A 26,167-nucleotide genomic window follows, 5' to 3' on the forward strand; every position below is an offset into this window, starting at 1 on the left:
TATTGAATTTCTTATGGAATCTGTTTTCTTATATTGTAACATCAATTTTAAAACAAAGAGTTTTAGGGGTTTCACATGAGCCCTTTTTTGATTTCTTATAGATCCCCATATTAAGGTTTCTGGAAAGAAAGAAGATGTTAAGGAGGCCAAGGAAATGATCATGTCTGTCTTAGACACAAAAGTAAGTGAATGTTAAGGACACTCAGATGTCAGAACCTTGTCTCTGCAAGGGCTACTTCATGCTGTTATGAAAAGAACCATTTGGAGAAGAAAAACCAGGAGAAAGTAATGGTGGGTTTTAAAATAAGCATGTGTGTTTCTACAATGGATGTAAAATTCTGTTTAAAATTTGAATGGGTTCTGTCATGCTGGGTAATTGAGTGATATTTTCAGAAATCAACACTGACCCTGATTAGTGTGGGGCACATAATGAAGTTTAGAAGAATTAGCATATTGCCTTTATGATGCCAGAATGATCTATATAATTGTGCGTGATGGCATGAAACCTGACAGTTTCTTTTGTAAGTTCTTTCTCTCTGCATGTATAGGTATAGAGAGATAATAAGGAAATTTAGATGTGTAAAAATATACACTCCCTTGTGAGAATTTATTCTAGTAAATATTTCTAAATCACTTAGTATATGTCAGGCACTTTGCTGAGCATTTTACAAATACTAATTTGTTTAATGCTTATAACTAACTCAGTACAGAGATATTAGAGAATTTTCCCAGAATCTGTAGCTAATAAATGGAGAAGTGGGATTTAAATCCAGGCTGTCTGGTTCTTAACCACTGTGTTTTGCGACCTGATATTCCATTGAAATAGTTTCTGATCTCTTCCTTTTTTTTTTTTTTTTCTTTTCTTGTTCTTTTAATTTTTGGAATTATTCACCTTCTAATTATTAAATATTCTAATTTTTTCCCAAAAAAGAATGTATGTTCCCTGTATTTAAAATGCTAAACTAAAAGAAGAACAAAGTTTAAAGACCAAAGTATTTAATGGATATGTTTAAAATTTAAGAATTAAGATGTAAAAACTATTGATATTTTTAATGTCTTATTTTGACTTTTTAATTTTACTTTAAAAACTGAAGGACTGAAGAATTTTGATATTAGTCTTATAAATGAGAAAATATTTCATGTGTTTATAATTGTACAATACTGAATTTCCCAAAATTAAATACATAGATTCTAACATGACCACAGTTATTCATTATGTCTTAGAATTTTACATTTTGCTTTATTATAACTAATCTTACAGTTTGTACTGGTTTATGTGAGCCGTGTTACTGCTAGAGAGCTGTGCTTTGTTTTCCTTTCCTCACTCTTCTTCCTACCAGCAAGAACAGTAGATCTGCTCTGTAGTTTGGCCTATAGTAATGGACTGGTTGTGAAAACAATGCTTACAAATACCTTTTTAGTTTTGAGTTTTATTTTTATTGTTTTCTGTCACAGTTCAACAGTCCTACTAACATACATATATTCAGTCTTGCAGTTGTTTTCATCTGCTTTTAGTTATTTGAATTAAATGTTTCATGAATAATGTCTGTTAAAGAAAAAAATGAGATGAGTAATTTATTTGTAACTCTGCCTGACTTTATTTAAATGATATTTTCCAAATAAATATCTTGTATAGCCAAAGAGAAATGATAGAAATTGCACATTTATAGATTAATATGATTCCAAAAAATCTGTAAGATTTCCCACCAGGTCACTTGTTTTTAGTACTGTCCCCTTGGATAAAATGTGTTTTAAGGAGTTGTTCCTTCCTTTTGCATGCATCAAGAAATAATACATTATTTCCATGTAGAGCAATCGAGTCACTTTGAAGATGGATGTTTCACATACAGAACATTCTCATGTAATCGGCAAAGGTGGCAACAATATTAAAAAAGTGATGGAAGAAACAGGATGCCACATCCACTTTCCAGATTCCAACAGGAATAACCAAGCAGAAAAAAGCAACCAGGTGCTTTGTCTTTTCACATGAACTGTTATGGGACAAATTAAAGCTTTGATTTTCCATATGCATATCTTTTTTGGGAGATGAAAGCAAAAAAACAATCATGGAGATACCATATTGATTTTACTAATATGGACTATACAGAAATGAATGAATAAGCAAACACCAGAATCAGACCTTTAAATGCAGAGAACAAACTGATGCTTCCTAGAGGAGAGGGGGGATTGGGCAAAATGGGTGAAGGGGAGTGGGAGTTACAGGCTTCCAGTTATGGAATGAGTAAGTCATGGAAATAAAAGGCACAGCATAGAGAATATAGCCAGTGGTGTTGTAATAGCAACATATGATGATAGATGGTAGCTATGGTGAGCATAGCATAATGTATAAGCTTGTCAAATCACTGATGTTGTACACCTGAAACTAATGTAACATTGTGTGACAACTATACTAAAAAATAAAAATAAATAAGAATGTATGACTCTTTCCCAGGAGATTGAAGGTGCTCTACTTTTTTAAAGAGATGAATTATAGGTAGGCCATAAAGTGCTTATCTCTAACTGGTTGGTAGAAGAGAGGGGAGCAACATAAATGCGATGGCAATATAAAACGAAGTCCCTAAGGAAAGACCCAGGGAGCATTACATTAGGAAAGGACCTACAGCCTTGCCTGTTCCAAGAACCTGTTCAGTGTGGGGATTCTGTTGGTAGCATCATACCCGTGGTTCTCCAGGGTACACCAGATCACCTGCTCAGAGGCCACGCGCGAGTGCCCGACTTCCTCACGTTGGTGGAATTATGTTTCTCTTTAGTTTATACACGTTTTTTCTAGTTCTTGTATTTGAAAACAAGTGAAACTTACCTGTCCATACAAAGCACTTTCAGTACTTGAAGAACAGATAGAATTATTTGTGTTATTTGGAAGTTTTCTCTCTAATCACAATACTAGAAACTGTCAGCCTCAAAGAAGAATAGGGTAGTCTTTTCTCTATGAGGACTAATGGTGATGGTTAAACACACATAAGGAAGATAGAAAGCAAGGTCAGTATTCAAAACATTTGACAATTGGTATGGCACGGGGCATGGTCCATTAGGAGCAGTGTCCTGGAGCCCTACACCCTTACTCTCATGTCAAGATTAATTCTTTTTTTGTTTTTTTAAATATTTTTTAATGTTTATTTTTGAGAGAGAGAGACAGAGCACAAACGGAGGAGGGCAGAGAGAGAGGGAGACACAGATTCCGAAGCAGGTTCCGGGCTCTCAGCTGTCAGCACAAAGCCTGATGTGGGGCTTGAACTCACGAGCCATGAGATAGTGAGATATGACCTGAGCTGAAGTTGAACGCTTAACTGACTGAGCCACCCAGGCGCCCCCAAGATTAATTTTTTACTTGATGGATCGTGGGAAAGTTCAGGGGATCCCAGGAGAGAGCTGGAGGTGGTGGTGAAGCAATAGTTTTTTTTTAACCAATTAGCATGAAGTGGTTCAATATTTTGAGTACTGCAGCAATATCATTGTATATTGATATATTGTACAGAGTTGATATACAGTATGCAGAGTTTAAACAAAAGATAGAAAATGCAGTAAACGAGAAATGAGAAGGGGAGCAGGATGGGATTATGGGGACTGTGAGGCTTACATAAGTCTGGGGGTTGATGTAAATCAGTTGACACAAATCAGCTGAGGAACTTGTTAAAATGCAAATTGTGATTAAGCAGGTCTGGGTTGGTGCTTGAGACCCTTCATTTTTAACAAGCTCCTAGATAATGGCAGTGCTGTTTTTCCTGGATGACACTTTGAGTGGCAAGGGTGTAGATAGCTGGAAAAGCAGATGTGGGCTCAAAATAAATCTACTGTATTTTCTTATTTTTGCAGGTATCTATAGCAGGACAACCAGCAGGAGTAGAATCTGCCCGAGTTAGAATTCGGGTAACTATTTATTACTTTAATACTGTAAATCAGTATCAGCAGTGTTTGCATCATAAGACAATAAAAATATCTTAGTGTATCAATTTATAACCAAATCATATGTTCAATCGGTAGGAAATAGTGACAGAAGTTGTTTTAATGTGTTGAAGATGTTTCTTAGTGATGTTCCATTTTGTACCTGACTCCGTTTCTCTGATGATTTTGAGATGATCAGAAAGAGGCCCAAGGAAGAATACCACAGGCAGTCTAGGTTACAAACTCTCTGGTTTCACAGACTCCTTTTATTCGAGAAACTACCTAGTTTGCTCAAGCTTATATCTGTAATAAAAGCAATTTATGTTTTAGAATTCCATCCTCAGAAAAAAAAGAACAAGTTATGCATATCTCTAAGCATGCAGTGACTCAACTGTCTGCCTCGGGCTCTAATACTTTCATTTAGGAGCTGCTTCCTTTGGTGCTGATGTTTGAGTTACCAATCGCTGGGATTCTTCAGCCAGTTCCCGATCCTAACTCCCCCTCGATTCAGCACATATCACAAACATACAACATTTCAGTGTCATTTAAACAGCGTTCCCGAATGTATGGTGCTACTGTGATAGTACGAGGGTCTCAGAATAACACCAGCGCTGTGAAGGTAAGTAATTGAGATAATTATGAACATTGTAAGTGTACAAATTATGCAAGTTTTACTTTCAGAGGATTTTAGATTAATCCGTTTTCTAGAATTTTTCCTTGTATTGCATTATGGGTTATAGAATTCTTTGAATTTCTCTGTAGCAATTAGAAGTACGCTAGAATCTTTCCTTGTATATGGACAGTCATTTTATAGGATTATTTCCCACCCTTTTCTCCTAGGAAGGAACCGCTATGCTGTTGGAACATCTCGCTGGGAGCTTGGCATCAGCTATTCCTGTGAGCACACAACTAGATATTGCAGCTCAACATCATCTCTTTATGATGGGTCGAAATGGAAGCAACATCAAACATATCATGCAAAGAACAGGTGCTCAGATCCACTTTCCTGACCCCAGTAACCCACAAAAGAAATCCACCGTCTACCTCCAGGGCACCATTGAGTCTGTCTGTCTTGCAAGGCAATATCTCATGGTAGGTTTATTGATATTAGTGTTACTATTTTATTTTACTTCGTTTACTTCTTTGAGTACAGTATATGTTGGCGCACATACCATACTACTGGTATTTATGAAAACATTTGGAAGCCTTGTCAGATAAGGAAGTTTCTTGGTAAAAGCAAATAAAATAAGAGTAAAGTATGTAGTACCTCACAAGCTTAATTTCATTGCATAGGTGAGTAATTTATTTGCTGTATTTTTTTTAACTTAAACACAAAAGAGGATACAGTGAAATAATGAGCTGTATTTTGTAGGAGGTGATTATTTTCATCTGACATGTAGTATTAGTTTGCATTTGACAAAGTCTTCTGTTTAAACAGAAAAGTAAAAATAACTTTTTACCCTCAAAGACATAAATTTTAGTGGCCTGAAACATTTTAAAATTTCAAAAATCTCTGATACAATTTAAAAAATGGAATTTAAGCCTTGAATTTGAGTCTTAACGCATTGAAGAGAATAGCAATTATATAATTTGATACTGGTTCCGATTTAAAATTTGCTATATTTCTGTCCTTCCTATATTCATTTAAAAACACAGTGTGTAGGTTGATACATAGTAACAAAGTTGATTGACACAATGTGGGCTCATAAATATTCTTATTAAAAACACCATTTTATTCTGTTCAAGAACTTGATCTATAATGATATTTGAATCAGTAACCTTCGGGTGTGATCTTTGCTATTGTTAACTCATAGAATTTGTTTTTGAGAAACTTTAAGAAAATCCAAATTTTTATTATTGATTCCATTCCTCTGACAGATAAGAACTTGTTACAGTCATTAAGCATACATAATTATTTTGTTGTGAATGATTTTTTTTAGCCAAGCTTAGTTTACCAGACTACTTTTAAAATATCACTAGTTAGGTAGCATATTTGTATCCAAAGATTATTATGATTACTTTTCATAATTTTCTTTTTTTCTGATTTTTAAGTTCTTGAAGTATTATTTTAAGTGAACTTTTTCAGCCATTCTATGCAGTTAGGAGTTCATATTCATGCTTTGACCGTACCTGCCAAAAATACAAGTGTGCAATGAGATATATTATTGTACAATATTGAAAGAAGTGAGGAAGAGAGGAGTAAATTAAAAGGCTTTTAATCTATATTTTAAATCCAAAAATCACTTTTATCCACAAGGAAAATGAAGCACAGTAATTTCACTTTAATTCCAGTGTATTTGGCTGTTATTTCTCCTGATACTTATATACAGAACCCAACTAGTACTAGGCAGGCTAGTACTGAGCATCCTGTGAATCAGTAAAAGTATGGGATGTAGTTCCTATATGTAGTAGATTCGGGGCCAGGAAGAAAGCATCAGAGAAAGAAACAAGTGCTAACCTGTGCAGTGCTAAAAAGTGAGAAGGCTAAAAGAAGGAACAGTAGTAGCAGTTTACCTCAGGAAGGAGATAAGGTTGGAGCTGCAGCAGAAGAGAGGTAGGACTTTGGTTGGCGAAGAAGCCTTTTGGTGAGTTGAGACCAAAGTACAGTATCTGTTTGAACAGTGGTCAAGAGGCCGGTCTAACCTGGGGAAGGGACAGATGTATAGACATACAGACCTGTGATTGCACAAGCAAAGGGCCAGAGTGTGGACATCTCTACTGATACATGTTTAGATTTCATTCAGAAGGCGACAAAAAGTCACTACTGTAAGTCTTTGAGCAAAAGCACAAGATTCATACTCTTGATGTGGATGAGAATCTAATTTCTGGCATCTGTAACAAAACTGAAGTCAGAGAATGGAAGAGTTTTCCAAGGTGGAAAGTGAGTAAAAAAATTCAGAGCCAATAACAGAAAACTTCAGACATGTATAATGTTGTCTTTTAAAAAATAGTTTGTGCCCTCAGTATTATTTCCACACCAGTTTTCTAAGCTTTGTTAAAGTATGTAATTTAGCTTTAATACTTGGGTTTATTCTTTAAGCCCATAGAATATTGCATTATTTGTAGGCACGTTAAGTTATCAGATGTTTAAATGAGTAATGTTTTTACCTCTGACACTCTCTTTTGTGACACTTCGTAGGGTTGTCTTCCTCTTGTGTTGATGTTTGATATGAAGGAAGAAATTGAAGTGGACCCACAGTTCACTGCCCAGCTGATGGAACAGCTTGATGTCTTCATCAGCATTAAACCGAAGCCGAAACAGCCAAGCAAGGTGGGTTCAGAGTCCAGACCCAGAGCACCACGTTCCAGCTAGTTCTGTTTTCATATAAATGTTATTTGCATATACATGGAATTAAATATTCTATATAATATATATATCATTATATATTATACTTAGTTATTTAAATACATAAATTTGTACCATTCATTATTGATCATCATTTTATTTAAATATGGGTTGGTTTTGGAGTCCATATTGAATGACCATTATTTTTTACAAATATATGAGAAGAGAAAATACATTTTTATTAATTTGCAGTCTGGTAACTTTCAGCTTTGTTAAGTTATCAGAGAGTTAAATAAGGCTAAACATTGTGTTAAGTGTGCATGTGTATGTGTACATATCCAGTGCAATTCAAAAATATTTAGCTTACGTACTCTGTGAGCCACTCTGCTGGCCCTGGAGACTTAAAGAATAGGTGCCCGTTCTCTTTAAGAAAATAAAGTGATGATAACGATCAAAAGTAAATAATGAAGTATTCCCAGTTCAGCCTTCTTGGAACTTCTCCTCTAAGATCTTGCAGAATTTCAATAATTACATGTATAGTCAAAATTTAATAGGATAAACCTGATGATGTTAAATGCTAGTGAGAATGTGAGGGAAGAGGAATGTTCCTACATTAATGTTTGGTAAATTGGCACAGCCACTTTGAGGAACAATAGCAACTGTCAGATCACACTGAAAATATTGATAGCCTCAACCCCCCAGTATTTATGCCTAGTTATACACCCTGAAGAGACCTTTGTACCAGATGTCAGAAGACAAGAAGCAAGTTGCTTCTTTTAACATGTACTAATGAAATCATTTCTGAAAATTTTTATTCTAGTAGTTAAAACACGTAACAGTTATGCTTTCCATTTTTTAATTTTTGTTAATCTTGTTATGTGTATCATGGTGTAAGTATAGTATGTATCATGGACAATTTTGTATATATGTAAATACCATGGCGTTCAGTGTCTAAAGAAAAACAATCATGCCTTCTTCAAAAGTAAACTTTAAAGGAAAAGATAGGATTGATTCTAAGTGAGCTTAATATAATGAGTTTAGAGTTAGAGAACAGGACATTAATTTTATGTATCTTGAAGCTTCATGCTTGACTAATTTGAGTTGACTGAAGTCACTGTAGATACCAGGACTAAAAGCTAAAGACAGAAGAGATTTTGTGCATATAAAGAGAGTCAAACACACGAGAAATTCCTGGAGCTTAGTAAGAAATGAGCACAGATCAGGGGAAAATAGATTGTGAGAATTCTAAAGCCTTTTAGCGTCCCAGGGCCATTTAATTCTTCCTAGCTGGCCCTGAAGCTGACTACTGCATTAACTGCTTTCTCAGTCACAAATTTTCTTTATTGCCCATTGGAGGCTCTCCCTGTTGAGTTCACACTTCCAATTTTCTAGATGAGTCCATTGAGAAAAAATATATTGTTTAGAAATTTATTTTACCATGAGCTTTGCCATAGATATCAGTGAGGAATCGTGGTACCTTAAGGTCTATTAGTTAACTAGTAGGCTATAAATGTCAAATGTAAGTGACTGTTATTATGCAGTCTGTATGTAGTGACTAGTTTGATTTGTTTTGTAAAGATGAGATAAAGGGCAGAAAGCATTAATGTAAAAAAAGGCAAGTGGACATAAAGAGAATGGGCTGTAGATGCGAACGACTTGAGGTCCAGTCTTCTCGCTGCCCCTCCAGCTAGGCTGTGCCTGTGGATAGGTCCCTTATCCTCACTAAATATGAATATTCATTCCCACCCAGAAGGTGTCTGCCAGGCATTTAGATGTATGTGCAGTTTCTTTTTTTTTTTTTTTTTAATTTTTTTTTTTTTTAACGTTTTTATTTATTTTTGAGACAGAGAGAGACAGAGCATGCACCAGGGAGGGGCAGAGAGAGAGGGAGACACAGAATCGGAAGCAGGCTCCAGGCTCTGAGCCATCAGCCCAGAGCCTGACGCGGGGCTCAAACTCACGGACCGCGAGATCATGACCTGGTTGAAGTCGGACGCTTAACCGACTGCGCCACCCAGGCGCCCCTGTATGTGCAGTTTCAATCACAGTGCCCGGCACACAGGACATACCCAATAAAATGTCACTAACATTTTATGGTTTTACCAAAAGGAATAAACATAAGAAATAAGCAGTTAGAATTTTTAATTGATTTTAAAACAGCATTGGTTCCCTGACTGAAATCCTTTTTACCATATTCGTTTCTCACCCACCTCCCAATACATTGTATTGCATATCACCTTTTTCTTTCCCATTATGTGTTTTCATAGTCTGTGATTGTGAAAAGTGTTGAGCGAAATGCCTTAAATATGTATGAAGCAAGGAAATGTCTCCTCGGACTTGAAAGCAGTGGGGTTACCATAACAACGAGTCCATCCCCAGCATCGTGCCCTGCCGGCCTGGCATGTCCCAGCCTGGACATCTTAGCTTCAGCAGGCCTTGGACTCACTGGACTAGGTATAAAATTTATTATTATAGCGCTTCTCAGTCACTGGGGGATTGCTTAGCCAGTTCCCTTTCTTTCTACCTTTTGGGGCTACATTTTAAAGGCTTTTTCTCTCATCAGGCTCTAAGATCAAGTGAAAAAGCAACAAAACTCACATCAATCCATTTTGGGTTTTTTTGTTAGAATATAGATTTTTGTTACTCAGATTTCTTTTTATTTCGGCATAAATAATCGAGGTCTAACTGTTTCATTTTCAGTGGCTGTGTTTGTTCTTTTAAATTAAGAATGCCATTGAGAGTGAAGTGAGCAGGCTAACTATAATTTATGTGTTTGTTCTCTCTTGCATTTGCAATATTGCCATCCATCCCTAGAGGTAAAGATTATCCAGTGTGCTTTTCAAAAAGTAATTGCAGATCTGTATGAGGGGTAGGGAGACGGGGAAGTGAAAGTGAGCAGAACCCCCACTCCCAGAGGTCAGAACTGCCTCATCCAGATGCAGAGGAAATCTAGCCTGCGGCCACCAAGAGGGGCAAATGGACTTGTATTTATATCTAAGGTGAAGAAGATGAAAAAGAAAAATAAAAGATGAAAGAGCATCACCCCCTCAGTGCCTTAGTTCTTTGAGAAAGTGAGGTGAGGCGTTTCATGGTTTTGATGATATGTACTGCCTCTTTTATGGATTTCCATCTGACAGGCTAAAGTTCATTGCCATGTTGCAGTTATGCTAGTTCACTACTTTCTCGCACATTTTTCAGTAGCCTTAATATAAAAAGTGTATGTAATAGCCCTAGAAAGTCATTCTGCCTCACTCAGTGTTGATCTGAGACAGAAAAAATACTCTCAGCGTTCTGTAAACTTTTTTCCTAATGGTTATTTCATGCTTTAAAAATTATAATATGGTTATAATATAATTAAGATTCCAAGTAGCCCTGTCTAGGCATCATTACAGTAAAGACAGACTCTTTTTCCCTTGGCCTCTAATCTCCCAAAGTTGTCCGTTCCACTGGAGACCTGGACAGTCATAATAACATATGCATGTGAATCAGGAAGTGGCAGGTAAGAGAATTTAGCAGGAACCAAGTTGTTCCTGCACTAGAGAGAAAAAAGTGAGCAAAGATTCAGTTACTCAGGTTTTTAAATGTTTTCATGTCTGTACCTATCCTGTAATACTTAATACTTTAAATATTCCTGGAAAATTGTATACAATTTCATATTTTACTTTAGAATATATTTTAAATGCCTGAAGGAAATTTTCATTACTTAAATCAAACATTAAATCCTTTAAACAAGCAAGAAACAAAAAATCGTTTCTGAGGAAAGTTTCATACACATTGAGATGGAGTACCAGAGAGGTTGTTTTGACACATGAATGAAAAATGTTCCAAGTGGCTCGGCCTATCCACAAATGGGCCAAATGAAGTTATTCTGCTGCAGGAGAACATTCCCCTGTTCTCTGCTAAATGCAGGTGGTTTGAAAAGAGTTAGTTTGGAAACCGAAAACAGTGAGTTATGCAGAGAAATAAAAATGAGCTTCCACTTGAACAGAATTTGGTTCATCCTGGCTAGTTGAGATGAATGCAGAGCAGCTGGCAGTGCTCAGGGACCCTGATCGTTTCCCTGGTTTGCACACACCTATCTCCCATTTTCTGACCAGCATATGTTTGTGGATAGTCTGAGTTCTGTGTCGGAGTTGTATCATGCAATATTTCACGTGGATGTTTGAAAGAAGGTAACCTGTTCTTTATATTTGGAAAATATCAGATTATATCTGTGCATTCCAACTGGCAATATTGGTGCCATCTGTATCTTCAAATCTTGAATTTATGCATATTGACTTTACATTCATTTATTGCAGGTCTTTTGGGGCCTACCACCTTATCTCTAAACACATCAACAACCCCAAACTCACTCTTGAACGCTCTTAATAGCTCAGTCAGTCCTTTGCAAAGTCCAAGTTCTGGCACCCCGAGTCCCACATTATGGGCACCCCCACTTGCTAACACTTCAAGTGCTACAGGTGAGTATAATTCAAATACAGTCAAAGGCATGCATTCTTAGGTATCAGTTTTTAAGTAAAATTCACTAATGGCTCTGTTTCCTTAGGGAAAAATTATGGTTCAAAGCATACTGCAGGTAAACACAAATTCCCCAATGTGTAAATTAGTTAAAATGAAGCCTGACAAAGCAGTGAGTTTTTCATAAAAGTGAAATACAGTCTTCAGACCTGACAAGCAGATCAGGAAGAAGAGTACGATGAGCAGGGAGCAGTGGCAAAGACACCAGAAGGTCACTGACCTGGTAATTAAGAAATGTAGGTTCCATTCGGACAGATGTGCTTGGTAGTCATATGGACATGCTAAATCTAGCTTGTTTCCTCATCAGTACTATGAAGAGCTTAGATTAAATTTTCTCTAAAGTCTTGTTCCATTTTAACATTATTTTGTGTTTTTATAGTAATGTTAAACCTTTTTACAGAGAAGGTATCAAAATTGAATTCTCTTCTGAATTTATAGCAAAAAAATGAGGGTTTTTTTTTTGTTTTTCTGAAAATAATAAAGTAATGTTTGTTGAATCTGAGTTTTTTCCAGTCTAATATCTGTCTTCATGAAATGTTGTTACAGGTTTTTCTGCTATACCACATCTTATGATTCCATCTACTGCCCAAGCCACATTAACCAATATTTTGTTGTCTGGAGTGCCCACCTATGGGCACACCGCTCCATCTCCCCCTCCTGGCTTGACTCCTGTTGATGTCCATATCAACAGTATGCAGACAGAAGGAAAAAAAATCTCTGCTTCTTTAAATGGACATGCACAGGTAATGTCCTTTGCTAGAGTAGTGTGATCTATGCTGTTTCTAAGAGATAAGCCACTGGTAATATGTTTAAACTTTCACCTGCAATGAATTTTAGAATTGTGACCATATCTGTATGTTATTTTCTATTATTATTTTAGTCTCCAAATATAAAATATGGTGCAATATCCACCTCATCACTTGGAGAAAAAGTACTGAGTGGGAATCACAGTGATCCATCTAGACAAACAACTGGATCTGAGCAGGCATCTCCCAAATCAAACCCTGCAGAAGGTATCTTCCCTTCTGAACTTCAGCCTGGTCTGTTACTTGGATAAAGGGGGTTGTAAAAAGTCTCTGCAGTGATTTCAAGTTGGTTTTGCTAACCAGTTATGACTCATCTTGCCTCAAGGATGCAGAAAGACATCTTGAATAAAATTCCAAAGAACATGGAAAAGATAAACTGAAAAACACTTCCCACAGAAAGAAATCACTTCCCATTACATTGGAACTTCCTAAATTGAAGTGTAATTATGTAAGAGGAAGGTGTCAATTTACTAAATGTACACACGTGATTTTTTTCCAAGTAGAGTTATTTCTTTTTTTTATAACCCTTTCACCCCTAATAATCTTTTAAAAATTATGAGGGTCTCTCTTCACATTTCATCTTGGGTGAAATTTGAGACAGCTTGAATTTAAGCTGCCTTCTTTGCAGTTGAAAGCTGGTATGCCTGGGTCTTCCTAGAGTTGGGTTCTGATTTGTTTCCATCACAAGTGGTCGTTGACGATAAGCTGACACTTGGATTTTCACTTTATCCCTTCTGCAGGTTGTAACGATGCTTTTGTTGAAGTAGGCATGCCTCGAAGTCCTTCCCATTCTGGGAATGCGGGTGACCTGAAACAGATGATGGGTCCTTCCAAAGTTTCCTGTGCCAAAAGGCAGACAGTAGAACTATTACAGGGCACGAAAAACTCACACTTACAGTATGTATTTTAATCTTTAAAATCCCTTGATCCTTTGAAATAAAATGTAACGGGCTGAGTTTGTTTTAAAGTTGGTAGTTTGTGTTCTTTGGATCAAGTGGATTTGATCTTCTCCAAGAGTGTTTTTTATTTTTCTTTATACTTTTCTTTTTCCTTTTAAAAATTGTATTAAGGAATAGCATCTGGTAATTTTCACTCATGTCTTCTCTATAACTGGCTAGGTTTATATCTGGGTCTTCTAAACCCATCCCTATTGTTCTGAAACTTTAGCGGGGCAATATTTACTCTCTGATTTTTCTGTTAGAAATTTTCCTGCTGTGAATTTTCTATTTTGCTTTGAGTCTTTAACTTAAACTATGGCTTCCTTATTTCAAGGTAGTTAATTGCTAATTTTGATAATAAATATTTGACAGTTTCATGATTTTATTTATTATAAACCACAGTGAGTACAATGTATTAACTGTAACTCTCCTTACCATAGCACAGTTACAGATATGTTATCCTTACTCTATTTTCTTTTCCCATTTACTTTATTTTCTTCAAATAGACAATCTATTCATACTTCAAAAATACAGTGGAAAGCTTCTGTGTTTAAAGGTTTTGCTCCCATCCATCTCCATCCACCCAATTTCCTCTACTGTCTTACTAGTTTTCTTGTATATCCTTACAGAGGAGAATAACTTAAATATAGCCTTTATATTTTTATTTCCTCTTTTTCTTACCAAATTTTTTTTTTGCTTTTATAAACCCTTTTGTCAGTTAATTACTGTTGTTCCCATTTTGTCCAAATCTGCTTTATCTGTGTTTTTCTTCACATGGTACTAAGAGCCACAGTGAACATTATTCAGCATAGGTTAGAGAGGTAAATTTGCTTTTTTCCCTGTATTGAAGCATTTGAATGGAATGCCTTTTCCTTTCATCATTAAGTATGTTCTGAACTTACTTCTCATCTGAATTAAGCTGCAACCTCCAGAACAGTCTCCCTGCCTCCACCCTCTCAGCAGCTCAGTCAGTCCTTTATTTCCTTCCAGCAGTTTTTTGAACACACAAGTCTCATCTTATTACACTCTGGCTTTAAATGCACCAGCTGTCCACATTACCGCCTTCCTTTCCTTTGCTTGTGCCGTTCCCCTGTCCTTCACGCTAGTAAACCTGCAGATGCCCTTTAAATTCCAGTTCTGACGTCCTATGTGAAGCCTTTGTGAACTTTTGTCAGCAAACAGAGTTCATTGCTCCTCCTCTTCTGTTCCAATAGCCTGTTATGAATTCTTCTGAATCCCCTAGCATGATATAATAGTGAGTGATAAAAGAAAGAATGAATGAACAGATCAGCTCTTTGACTAATAATACTGTTTCTTATTTCTCCTTTACTTAAGCTTAACCTGGAATTAGATTTGAACTTGAGGTGCATTGGTATAGGGCATTACCAATCTTGTAATTCAGATCATTTTTCCTATTTTACGGAGCCCTGTTATGTTCCTCCATGCACCCTGAACAGGTGTTGGAAATACTTATTTATCTGCTATCTGTATCTTATTAGATTTGTTAGCAATATCATATGCATTTCACATACACAAATTGGATCATCTACATGCCTTCAGATTGACTCTTTTTAGACTGAGCATGCATGACTCATTGCTGTCTTCTTGATGTGTGCAAATTAGAAATCTTGTCTGTGTGTCTATTCCATATGTACCATATACAATATGCCACACATACAATGTTTATCAAAGTGTATCATGAAATCATTTCAACTGCAGCTCTAGAGTCATATGCTTGGGTTCAAATTTCAGCTTTAGCATTTATCAGAGGTATGACCTTGGGTAAGGTACTTCCCTTATCTGTCTACTACTTACCTCAGAGAGGGATTGTGAGGACTAAATGAAATAATACATACAAATAGCTGACAGTGGTATAGATGTATAGTAAATGTGGCACATAGGGGATGTTCAGTACATTTGTATATAAATATGGAGTGTTAAATTCCAAACTGTTTCACAGCAGTACTGACAGACTGCTCTCAGATCCTGAGCTAAGTGCTGCAGAAAGCCCTTTGACTGACAAAAAGGCTCCTGGAAGTGAGCGTGCTGCTGAGAGGGCTGCAGCTGCCCAGCAGAACTCTGAAAGGACTTGCCTGGCCCCAAGGCCATCATATGTCAACATGCAGGTAATGGTAAAAAATGAGAGTCTTCCAAATGTAGGAGGTTGGGTTAGGGAATGGGAAATTCAGTGAATGGTTAACAGTAGAGCAGAATTAGGGGTTCCTTCTGCATTGTAGTCAAAATTTAATTTAAATGTATACACAATAGTTAGGAATTGGTATGCCGTAAATGTTAAAAATGAAAAGCAGGAGTTAGCTTAACCAAGAAGAATTCTTTAAAATACAATATTAAAATTGACATAAAATGTTTTACATCACTGTATCTTACACAAATGACATCACTTATCGGTCACTTAAAAAAGTTTACATACATGTGAAAGCTGTTATTTTTAAGTATTACTGCCTCATGACTTAGTCTTGGGTAAATATAATATTCTTCTATCTATTTAATGGAGATGATAAATTTAGTGTCATTTAGATAGTTATAAAAATAACTAATCTGAAGCTTTAGGTTTTTGAAAGTAAATGCTAAATATTATTGATGACTATGTTAGTTGAGAGAATTTTATGATTATTTCCTAAGCAGGGATATTCTTTCTATCCATTTTTAAAGTATTAGGCTAGTTATTCAGAGTGGACTATTGATCATGAAATTTGAAAGTTTGATTTCCGTATAAACTACAATATGAAAGGTAAAGATTTTGTACTTTGTGCTTTCAGAGATTCGTATAAACATCCTATTTCAGTATCAGAATTGCTAGGTAGACTTTCCTACTTCATAGTAAAAGATGTGTTATCCACAACCCTCCCCGAACCTCCCAAAGAAGGGCATAACTTTTCACAGAATCCTAAAAACAAGCTATCACAGGTATGTCAAAGAAATTAACTCATGGAACTAAATTATACTTTTATGATGTTAGTGAAAGCTACAGTTCAGGCCTGTTTGTCTGTTTTTTTAATCCTTCACATTTGAACATTTTTATGAGTTTTTAGATAAATGTTTTTATAAAACATTTACATTTTCTCTGGTGGATTTATTTTCAGTTCACATAAATTAAAATTTTCTTATATAAGCAATTTCTAATCCCCTATATTATCCCTTTTTCTAATTTTTGTCCATCTGGTGCTTCTTTTCTGTCAGGTTTACATCTACAGTGAATCATTTTCATGTTCCTTTCTTTTGGGATGGATAAGAATGTTCTTGGTGATAGAGTTTCAACTTAAATAGATTTATTTATGCCATTAATGAAGAGCTAACTTTTAAAGTCACTAAGAATTGAATGATAATAGTCACCAAGCATTGACAGAGGGAGAGATTGAAGACTTAACTGATGATTCCTGCAGCTAAAAATGATCTCTGTCTCCTGACCATTCTTGGAATGCTGTATCTCCAGCTCTCTCTTCACACTTTTCTCACTTCCTAATTTTAGTTGTTTCTTTTACCCATCCCCACTTAAGATTGTATGTTTTGAGGGTCTAGACAATTTTTGATGCATTGTTATATTCTTCCACAAAGAGCAGCACAGTCTCTTTAACCAGAACACACTCAATAAATACTTACTGAACAAGTGAATTTAAGATCTCCCCACACCTTACCAATAGACATTAATCATTACAAGTTGATTTTAATTCCCAAGGCCATTTTAGACCTAGGATTTCAAAAACATTATCGACCTGTGTTATCTAAAAACCTGGCTCTCCTCATTTACTGTCATGTTCTTGGAGTTAATCACACATCCTGGTTTGTCTGGATCAGCCCATTGACTTTTATAATTCTGGCCTAATTTTTATGTGTAGCACATTTCACTCTCAGAAGTATCCTGTTTCAGACTGCAACATACATGGGCACCCTATATATGATGGTATAGTCCTCCTGGAGGAAGGGTCAAAAGAACTCTCCCTAGTTGGTTCTTAGCCCTCCTGGTAGGCCTTTGAGACATTCTTAAGTCTTAGCTATCCCCTAAATTGGAGATCTGAGAACACTGAAGTAGCATTTGAGATGTAGCTATGTCTGGACTAATTTCTTCAAAATGCCCTGCCTTGGTCCCTACTAGACATGACTGACTGAATACTCATTTTTTCAGTATGAATGGAAAGAATGAATGATGACCTCCTAGTCCTGTACAATAAAAAGTAACTAGGTTTAATTTTATTGTATTGCTTAATGTCATTACAGATCAAAGCTAGACATTAGTCATTTATCCCACTTCAAAAGCAAAGACTATGCCAATTAGGCCAAATAATTTCTTAAGTTGTCTTAACATCATCCCATTTCATGCCATCCTTTACTTAAATGAGGAGAGGATGTACAGAAACAAAGAGGCCAGTAGATAACCGGAAAGCATTTGGGAGATGCGTGTTTTGAAACTTAGCCCTAATACTTTTAGGTTATTCACTATACTTTAGCATATATTGGCCCTAGTGCATTAAATACTCACAGTAAGTAGGATATTTTTTTCTTTTGAAGGAAAATTTCTAAATCTATCACTGTCATGTCAGAGGTAGTTAATTTATTCTAATTAATTAGTTTGAAAACATGTTGAAATGTATCAGACTTGCACTGGATTCACATTGTGGTGCAAAGCTTAGCATGTGTCCCAGGCAGATTCATGGACTATAGTCAAAACCTTTGTTCATAATTATGGAGTGTTGGCATGACATTTGGATAGACTGGCAATAAAGATACTTTCTGTTTTATTTTCAGGCATTTGACTATGAACAAAAGAAACTATTAGCAACTAAAGGTTTGTGCTATATTAATGATCTATATTAATATATATTAATATACATTAATATATATTAACATAATATATAATTATATATAATAATATTAATATATATAATATATATATTTTTAGTAGAGCCATAAAAGGTTTTCTAGTATTCATGTTTAATTGAGCAATTGTACCTTCATAAAAAGAAATTTAGAATGTTTAGGTTCAAGTTGTTCATAAAAAGAAATTTAGAATGTTTAGATTCAAGTTGTACACATTTTGTTGAGGTTGAATGTATTTTGTTGATTAGAATAGCATGAGATCAATTAAATAATGTAGCATTTTTCAGTTTACTTGGTATTGAGTGTTTTATGAAGCTGTTTTAAGGCATTTTATGTTAAGAAATAATTTTCAGTGATAATTTCTTTACATTTTATCAAAGAAACAACATTCATCAACATTTTATTTAAGAAAAACATTAAAAATACCAAACATTTGTTTTATGTTCTGTTTCCCAAAGCTATGTTAAAGAAACCAGTGGTGACAGAGGTCAGAACACCCACAAATACCTGGAGTGGCCTTGGGTTTTCTAAATCCATGCCAGCTGAAACTATAAAGGAGCTGAGAAGGGCCAACCATGTGTCCTATAAGCCCACAATGACAACCACTTTTGAGGTTTGTACAGTTGTGCCCTACCCATTCTTCCTGTCTGTCCTTTCAGCAAACAAGAGAGGTACCATTCTTTATTTACATAAAGAGAAGTCGTTAATGGTGATTTGTTCTAATTTCTATTCCTGTGAACATGTTGCTATCAACTTGATTCAACGTAGTATGTTACTATCTTTATATACCTTCTTTAAAAGTTGTTGATAAGCTGTTACAGAGATGTAAATTTGGATAAATGTGTTTTTGTTAGGGGGAGAAAGTGTCATAAATGATAGAGCAGGGCTGAGATTAAGCAAAGGACAGATGTACTATTCCATAAAAATATATAAAGAATCCCTTTATTTAAGAGTATCACTAGCAGGCACCAAAGGGGGAAAAAGCAAATATTCAACAAAAATAAGTTTTCAGATATGAGTTAAATATTCACCATGTTCAGATGTGCCAGGAACACAGCAGGAAGTATCATAAACAAGAGCTCCAAAATTTTATGTTTCCCAGATGTTGGCTGCACTGCTCAGGGTGAGACTGGGAAGCTGGCATCCTTGCCACATGGGGAAAGGATCCAGCATTCCATACTTCTCAGCCAGGCTCCACGTGACTTGTTAAGCAAGGCCTTTTCAATCTGACAGTATCAGATTTTGGCTGTAAGCCTTTTGTGAGCCAGGGTGGAATTAGAGTACACACATGCATACACAATACTGGGGATAGAATGCAAACCCAAACGTGGATAAAAATGATTAATTCAAGAATCACAGTGTTCAACCAGAACACTGTAGGCTGCAAAACAATTACTGGTTAAGGGTTTCAAAATCATTAGCCATTGTAGATTGATCTTTTTTCTGCACCAATTTTCTTTGTAATAAATTAAACTGTTGAAGAAAGGCAAAAGGAAATATGCAATTTTTTCATTGTTTTTTAGTGTAAAAGAAAATACTAAAAAGAACAGTCTCATGTGAATTTCATTGTCAGACTTCTATCTAGTAGCAACCTGGCAGGCTGTATATAAAGATTGAAGTTACTGTCAGCAGCTAGAACACAGGAACCATTGTGAAAAATTTCGAGGTTCTATGAGGCATACTCCACTCTCTGCCATTATAGTTCTGACAGAAAATTAACATTTCCTTTTGTTGGTAGAGACCTTAAAACTGCTGTGCTACTTCTTAGGCTTTCAGTTGATACACCTATAGCCAATTTTCACGCGTGCCTTTGGCAGAGTGAAGTGTTAGGTGGTTGATCGTGTTTCTCTAGTTTCAGAGATAAAATATTTTACTCAAGAAATGCTAATTCAGATGTGTGCTTAAAGACCAACACTCTGTTAGTTTGAAATGATGATCATTCTAATAATGTAGCTGTCAAGTGAAGGGGCTGTGGAATGTGACACCCACCACTAATAAGATGTTCAGCTTTGATGAGTGACTTCTCTCCTCTGTACTTGTTTTCTAATTTGAGTTAATTTGAAGATGACCTGGAAGAAACCCTCCAGTATGTAGCACAGTGTGTGGTAAGTTCTCAGTAATATTTGACAGGTACTATTCTTTCAAATTGGAGAACTTTACCCTGAAGAAGACCAACCACCTGCTGAAAGTTGAGATTATGTCCAGCTAGATATGCTTTTTATTTCCAAAGGAATGCCTTGGAATATTATATGAACACATAATGTGCTAGTAACAATTAGCGTAAATCACATAATTTGTTTGTAGTTAATAAGGTGCATTTTCATCCTCAAGCTTATTCAGTCCCTACAAGCTCCCAGTGAGGAAAGAATGGCCCTGATCAGTTAAGTGTTTTACATGAGATCATGGCAGTAGGTGTCACAGAAAAGACTTGAATTTATTTTACAAAATTTCCTTCATACTTCTCTTCCTAATGGTTTAACCCAAGAGGGTACATAGCAAAGGTAATAAGTAAATGATCTAGAACCATGTGGCCATACTTTAACAGACATAAGATTCTCTTTAGAGAGCTTGATAAAAATGAAGATACTTCCTCCAGGATCTCATTCATTAGATGGGCAGCAAAAACCAAGAATCTACATTTTCAGGAAAAGCCTAGTACAATTCTGATGCAGACACCCTTCTGGAAACACTGCTTTACAGAGATGTAACACTAGGAGGACAATGCAGAAATTATTTCAGAACTTAAAAGACTCTTCTGCTCCAGCACTTGTCAAAGGATGGATAGACCACCTTCTGTGGGCAGGGATGTGCCAGCGTCCTGACTCAGTGGCTGAGTACAGTGGCTCCTGTAACTTTTTCTTTTGGCTATCTTGGGCTAGTCTGTTCCACCTTCCTAGTTAATATCTAGCAACCTATTCACACTGGAAGGTGGGGGAGAGGGTGTGAACACCTAGATTAGTGCATGGGCTTTCACCTCATAACCTGTTTTTGTTTATAGCCCCTTCAACAATGCTGATGAAAAGATATAACCAAGATTTCTTTGGTAATAGCATTCTAGATTTTCCCTGTTGTGTAGGACTCGAACTTTTCTTCATTCATCCCAAATCCATTGAAAGGGGATGAGAGAGTCCTTTACAATAGCATGATCTGATATTATGCAGCAGTTGCTATCTGCACATGCATGCCTTTCCCTTTATTCTGCTATAGCTCAGAAGGATTAAAAACTGAGCAGTGAGGATTGCTTCTTTGGGTTAGGACATGGAGACAGGGTGGGATAGAGAAGAAAAGTAGAGAGAACTTAAAAATCTTTTTTGAAGGATTGACCACCTCTCTGCTTATATATAGCACTAATATTTTGAAATTAGAAGATGACATGAAACACTTTTTTTTAACATTCTAAAGAAAACAAAACAAACCCAAATAGACAAGTAGAATGCTGATCTATGAGGAGAAGCATGTTTGCTTAGCCAGTAGGTTCTGATGGGTATGGGCCAGGGATCAAGGCTCATGGAATTTCCTGCTCTAGGAAGCTTGCTTGAGGCAAGAAGTTGATGCTCTGAGCTTCTTATTCAGATTTCTGAGAAGCTAGACTTAAGCAGTTGTTTCCAGTTTGAGGGCAGCTTTGAGAAATGAGCCTGTTCCAAAGAGCTCCTTTAGATAAGAAGCAGGCAGCTTGAGGCATTTTTTTTTCCCACTACTCAAAAATATGACCCAATCCACTTGGTCATATACTGAGACATGAAAGGTGGAACAAAAGGCTGCTTTGACCTGCATTATCTCTGTAACATCAACAGATCTACAAAAGCTCTGGGATTTTCCTTTTCTATTTGCCACTCATCTCTGCTACATGTTCTCTAAAGCCAAAAAAAAAAAACATGCCTTGAGAATCAAAGATGATTTTTAATTTCTCCACCACTAAGAGTAATGAAGTTGTCTGATTATTTTCAGTTTTACAAATCCAAGAATGGAGATGAGCTGTGCTTTGTGACACTTTGGATTAGTGAGTAGATCATGAAGTAGTAGGTATCACAAGAGAACGTTTTACTTAATGGTTTTAGAAATCACCATGTTTAGCCAGATCTGATATAGCTGTGTGCATTAAGTCAGCTTAGATCTTAGATGAGTGTTTTTTTTTAATACTCAAAGAGTTTAGATGTAGAATTTTAAATATACATATAAATACTATAATAATGATCTCACTGACGTTCTGGTAATTGCCAGTTTTGAGCATGTTCTTATTTCCCTTGCTACATTGGATTCATTTTGGTTGAAGTATGACGTTAAAGATAGTTTTAACTGAAAACACCATTCTTTGGTCTCAGGAGCTTTCCTTCCCTCTGCCCCATCCCAAAAGTCAACAAAGGGCATCCCATAGCAAAGGGAATTAGAATTCTTCATAGATGTACAAAAAGGTACGTATCTCTAGATTCAGTAATTCCGCAAATATTTATGGAGCATTTTCTGTGTTCCAGACACAATTTGAGGGATACAGTGCTTAAATACAGGTTCTTGGTTTCATGGATAGAACTTTCTTTTTGTTAGGTACAGAGAGATACAAAACAAACAAGAAGCCATTAGGTAATAAAAGTCCCTGATAAATAAGCAACAGAGCCTGCTTTAGAGTGGGTAGTCATAGCAGGCCTTAATGAGAAGATGGCATTCAAGCTAAGACCTAGATGACAGGAAAGGGTCAGCTTTGTGAAGATCTAGGGAAACAGTAAGAGGCTTTGATCATCCTGGCATAATCATCCTGAAGTCAGAACCAGCTGGTAAGTTCATGGAGCAGAAGTTGGGTGGGAAGGGCAGTGGGAAGGGAAGACAGAGTTAGAGAGGCTCTGATCCCTAGAGGATCAGCTAGGGAGCATCTTAGCCCATGACAAAGTACTGGAAAAGCATTATCAGACTTTACACAGAAGGTATCATTTGTTCTAATTTGCTTTTAAAAAATCAGCCTAGTTGCTTTCTGGATAATGGATATTGGGGTGGGATGCAAGAATAGAATAAAATGTTCATAAGGAGGCTGGCTATTGGCTACAGTTGTGGAGATGGCAAGAAGAAGGTAGATTTGGGGTATGTTAAGAGATTATAGAATTTGCTGATGAATTGTTTGTGGTGGGGGGAAGGAGGAATGAAGATGACTCAGAAGTTCGGCTTGAGCAACTGGGTGAGATGTAGGAATTCTGGGGCAGGAGTGTGTGTGGGTTTAGCTGGTGGGAATGGGTCGTCAACAATTAAATTTCAAGCATTCCAAGTTTAAAATGCCTACAAGGCAATTCCACAATTATAAATTTCAACAGAAAAGTAAAATCTGGAAGTAAAACGTTGAAAGTCATGGTTGTCATTAAGCTCTGAAAGAGGTTGAGATTATTTAATGAGCAAGTGTAGAGAGAGACAAGAAGGCATGTTAGGGCCAGCCCCAGGATAATGTGATATTTGGAGTGGAAAAGTGGAGGAGGATCCTGCAAGGCTACAGGAAGTGGGGGGAGTGCTTGAAGAAAAGGGTGTTAAAGGGGGGCATGGCCAGAGATGAAGAAAAAAAAAAAGGAGGGCATGGCCAGTTGTGGTTACACTGCTATGAGACTGAATGAAGTGAATTTATGGAATTGTGAAATATCCTCTTAGAATTCCCCAACAAACAGTGCTCACTTTGGCAGCACATATACTAATTAGAATTTAATTTATCTAACAAACAGGATACTTTGAAAACCGGGGAATCCTGAATTCAAAACTCTAGATATAGTACAAAATAGATTGCCTTTGGTTAACTAAATGAATAAATAAATGCAAATCAGTTCAAACTTTGAGATCTTTTAAATTTTTATTTGGGGGAATTAAAAATATTTCCAGGTATTTGTAATTTATTAGAAAGACCATATAATTGTTTGGATGAGGGTAACACGGAAGAAATGCCAACTCTCTCTCCACTCTGACTCTAGTAGCCTGGGAGCTGTATTCTTGTTAGAGCATTAGGTCTAGGCACACCCCCTCCCATGTGTCCTTTTTAGGTGATACAAGGCAGAGAATCTCTGCTTTACCAGATGGAAGACTTACTGTGTGGTTCTCTATAATAGGGAGGAATCTCAGTATCCATTGCTCCAAATCTTATAGGACTCAGTCTTTGTGCTGGGGGCTCTCATAATGAAGGAGGAGTGAATGAATACTGTGTATGTTACCAGGTGTCCATGGTGGCTGGAGGATAGAAGGCCTATAGACAGATGGCATGGCCTCTTCCTGAGAATCAGCAGTAGTGAACAATAGAAGTAAACGGTGGTGGTGTAACGTGCATTCTTTTCTCCTCAAAGCTCAGGACACCTACCTTATTAAATATCTCCTCATCTGGCTTTGATTGTCTACAGGGTTCATCAGTGTCCCTCTCGAGGTCCAACAGTCGTGAACACTTGGGAAGTGGAGGTGAATCTGATAACTGGAGAGACCGAAATGGAATAGGACCCACAAGTCCTAGTGAATTTGCCGCTTCTATTGGCAGCCCCAAACGTAAACAGAACAAATCAAGTGAGCTTTGACTTTTCATCATACTTTTAGATGTAATCAGTCTGGAATTTGCCCATTTGATTTAGGGTGATGCTCAAATATAAACTCTGAACCCCATGCCTTCAAGTATTTGGCATCACATGCCACCTTCTCTATGAAGCCTTCCTTATTTTTCCAGGTGAAGCAGATGGTGGAGTTCTCTGTTTCCACTGCGTTTTGTCTGTGCTTTCACTTAGCACTTGTTACACTCATTCTTGTTATACCTGTGGATAATTTGAGCTCTACAAGCTAGGAACCATAGTTATCTATTCAGTAAGAACTTACAAACTGCCCATGTGCCGAGCATTGTTAGGCAGAGGCTTATTTGTTATTTCTTCCCAAATATCTAGCAGTTCTGACACAGATAGGCACTCAGTAAATGTTTGTTGAGTGAATGTATGGATGAGTCATGCTCCCACAAACATCCAGATGATAAGGAAAAGACAGGGATGTAAAGGAGTTGAGCCAAATGAGATCAAATTAGCATCTTGGAAAATAAAGTCTGCCCAGTGGGTAGCTACTAAAGGTGAAGAGCAAGTTTTAATTTTTTAAAATGACAATATGTAGCCAGGTTGGCATAAATAGGAAGAAAAAGTTTAAAGCATACAGGTTCTGGCTTTGAACAAATGTGGTGAAGATTCAGCATGCGTCTATTGGTTTTGTCTGTAACAGCTCTCACACTTCTGGGCTGTATAAATATGTAAGCAGACAAGAATTGACAATAGTAATCACAAGATATTCCCCTAATGGCCTTTTTCAGGGTTTTTGATGAATTTGGGATCCTGAAACATAGTTTGGAGTATTTGAAGAATACTTGAAGAAAGGCAATCTAAGTGAGTGTAGTGGACACTCAGTAACAGTTGTTGCCATCAATTAGGTTGGCCATTTTATCAAGAGTCTCCGATTTGAAAAGGCCAGTCATGGTGTCAGCCAGCTCTAAAAAAAAAAAAAACAAACACATTCCAAGTGTATTATCAGTAGTAGCCAGGTAACTTGTGTGGGCAGGGCACCTCACCACTGACAAGAGCATGGAGCTGTGAGGCAGGCTGGTGCCAGGTGCAGATCTAGGGGTGGAAATGATCTCTGTTCTGTGGCTCAATATAAATTAGTTTTGTGCTTCTTTTTCAGTCTTTATCTCCTTTCCCTTCACTTAACACTGGATAATTAAAATTGACTGTACAACTTAGCTGCATTGAAGTTCAGGATGAGAGTTAAGATAGGGAACTCATTAATAAAAAGGAATGATTAAGGAAAAACAGGTGTTTGGCTTTTGTGAGATGCTTTAAAAACATAAGGAGTTTAAAAGAGATTATAAAAACTATAAATAGGAGAGAGAGGGAAGATGGCGG

The 26,167-nt window shown here is 36.6% G+C and overlaps 1 protein-coding gene across 4 annotated transcripts in view; it reads left to right on the top strand.

Annotated features, from left to right (window-relative positions):
• The window catches only part of BICC1 (BicC family RNA binding protein 1), a 302,810-nt gene that overhangs the window by 253,897 nt on the left and 22,746 nt on the right, over nt 1-26,167 (top strand). For 2 of the 4 annotated variants that reach the window (XM_040485072.1, XM_040485074.1), the window contains exons 4-18: nt 102-181; nt 1,811-1,969; nt 3,835-3,888; nt 4,328-4,522; nt 4,744-4,995; nt 7,043-7,174; nt 9,457-9,643; nt 11,488-11,649; nt 12,254-12,450; nt 12,588-12,720; nt 13,254-13,410; nt 15,412-15,577; nt 18,216-18,255; nt 18,746-18,900; nt 24,644-24,800. In XM_040485072.1, the coding sequence (XP_040341006.1) occupies nt 102-181; nt 1,811-1,969; nt 3,835-3,888; nt 4,328-4,522; nt 4,744-4,995; nt 7,043-7,174; nt 9,457-9,643; nt 11,488-11,649; nt 12,254-12,450; nt 12,588-12,720; nt 13,254-13,410; nt 15,412-15,577; nt 18,216-18,255; nt 18,746-18,900; nt 24,644-24,800 (2,226 nt within the window). Of the gene's footprint in view, nt 1-101; nt 292-1,810; nt 1,970-3,834; nt 3,889-4,327; nt 4,523-4,743; nt 4,996-7,042; nt 7,175-9,456; nt 9,644-11,487; nt 11,650-12,253; nt 12,451-12,587; nt 12,721-13,253; nt 13,411-15,411; nt 15,578-18,215; nt 18,256-18,745; nt 18,901-24,643; nt 24,801-26,167 lie in introns of those variants that run through there. The other 2 variants (XM_040485073.1, XM_040485075.1) reach the window with 2 other exon arrangements.

The sequence above is a fragment of the Herpailurus yagouaroundi genome, unplaced genomic scaffold (assembly GCF_014898765.1).
Source record: "Herpailurus yagouaroundi ecotype Mexico unplaced genomic scaffold, PumYag 163, whole genome shotgun sequence".
Lineage (NCBI taxonomy): Eukaryota > Metazoa > Chordata > Mammalia > Carnivora > Felidae > Herpailurus > Herpailurus yagouaroundi.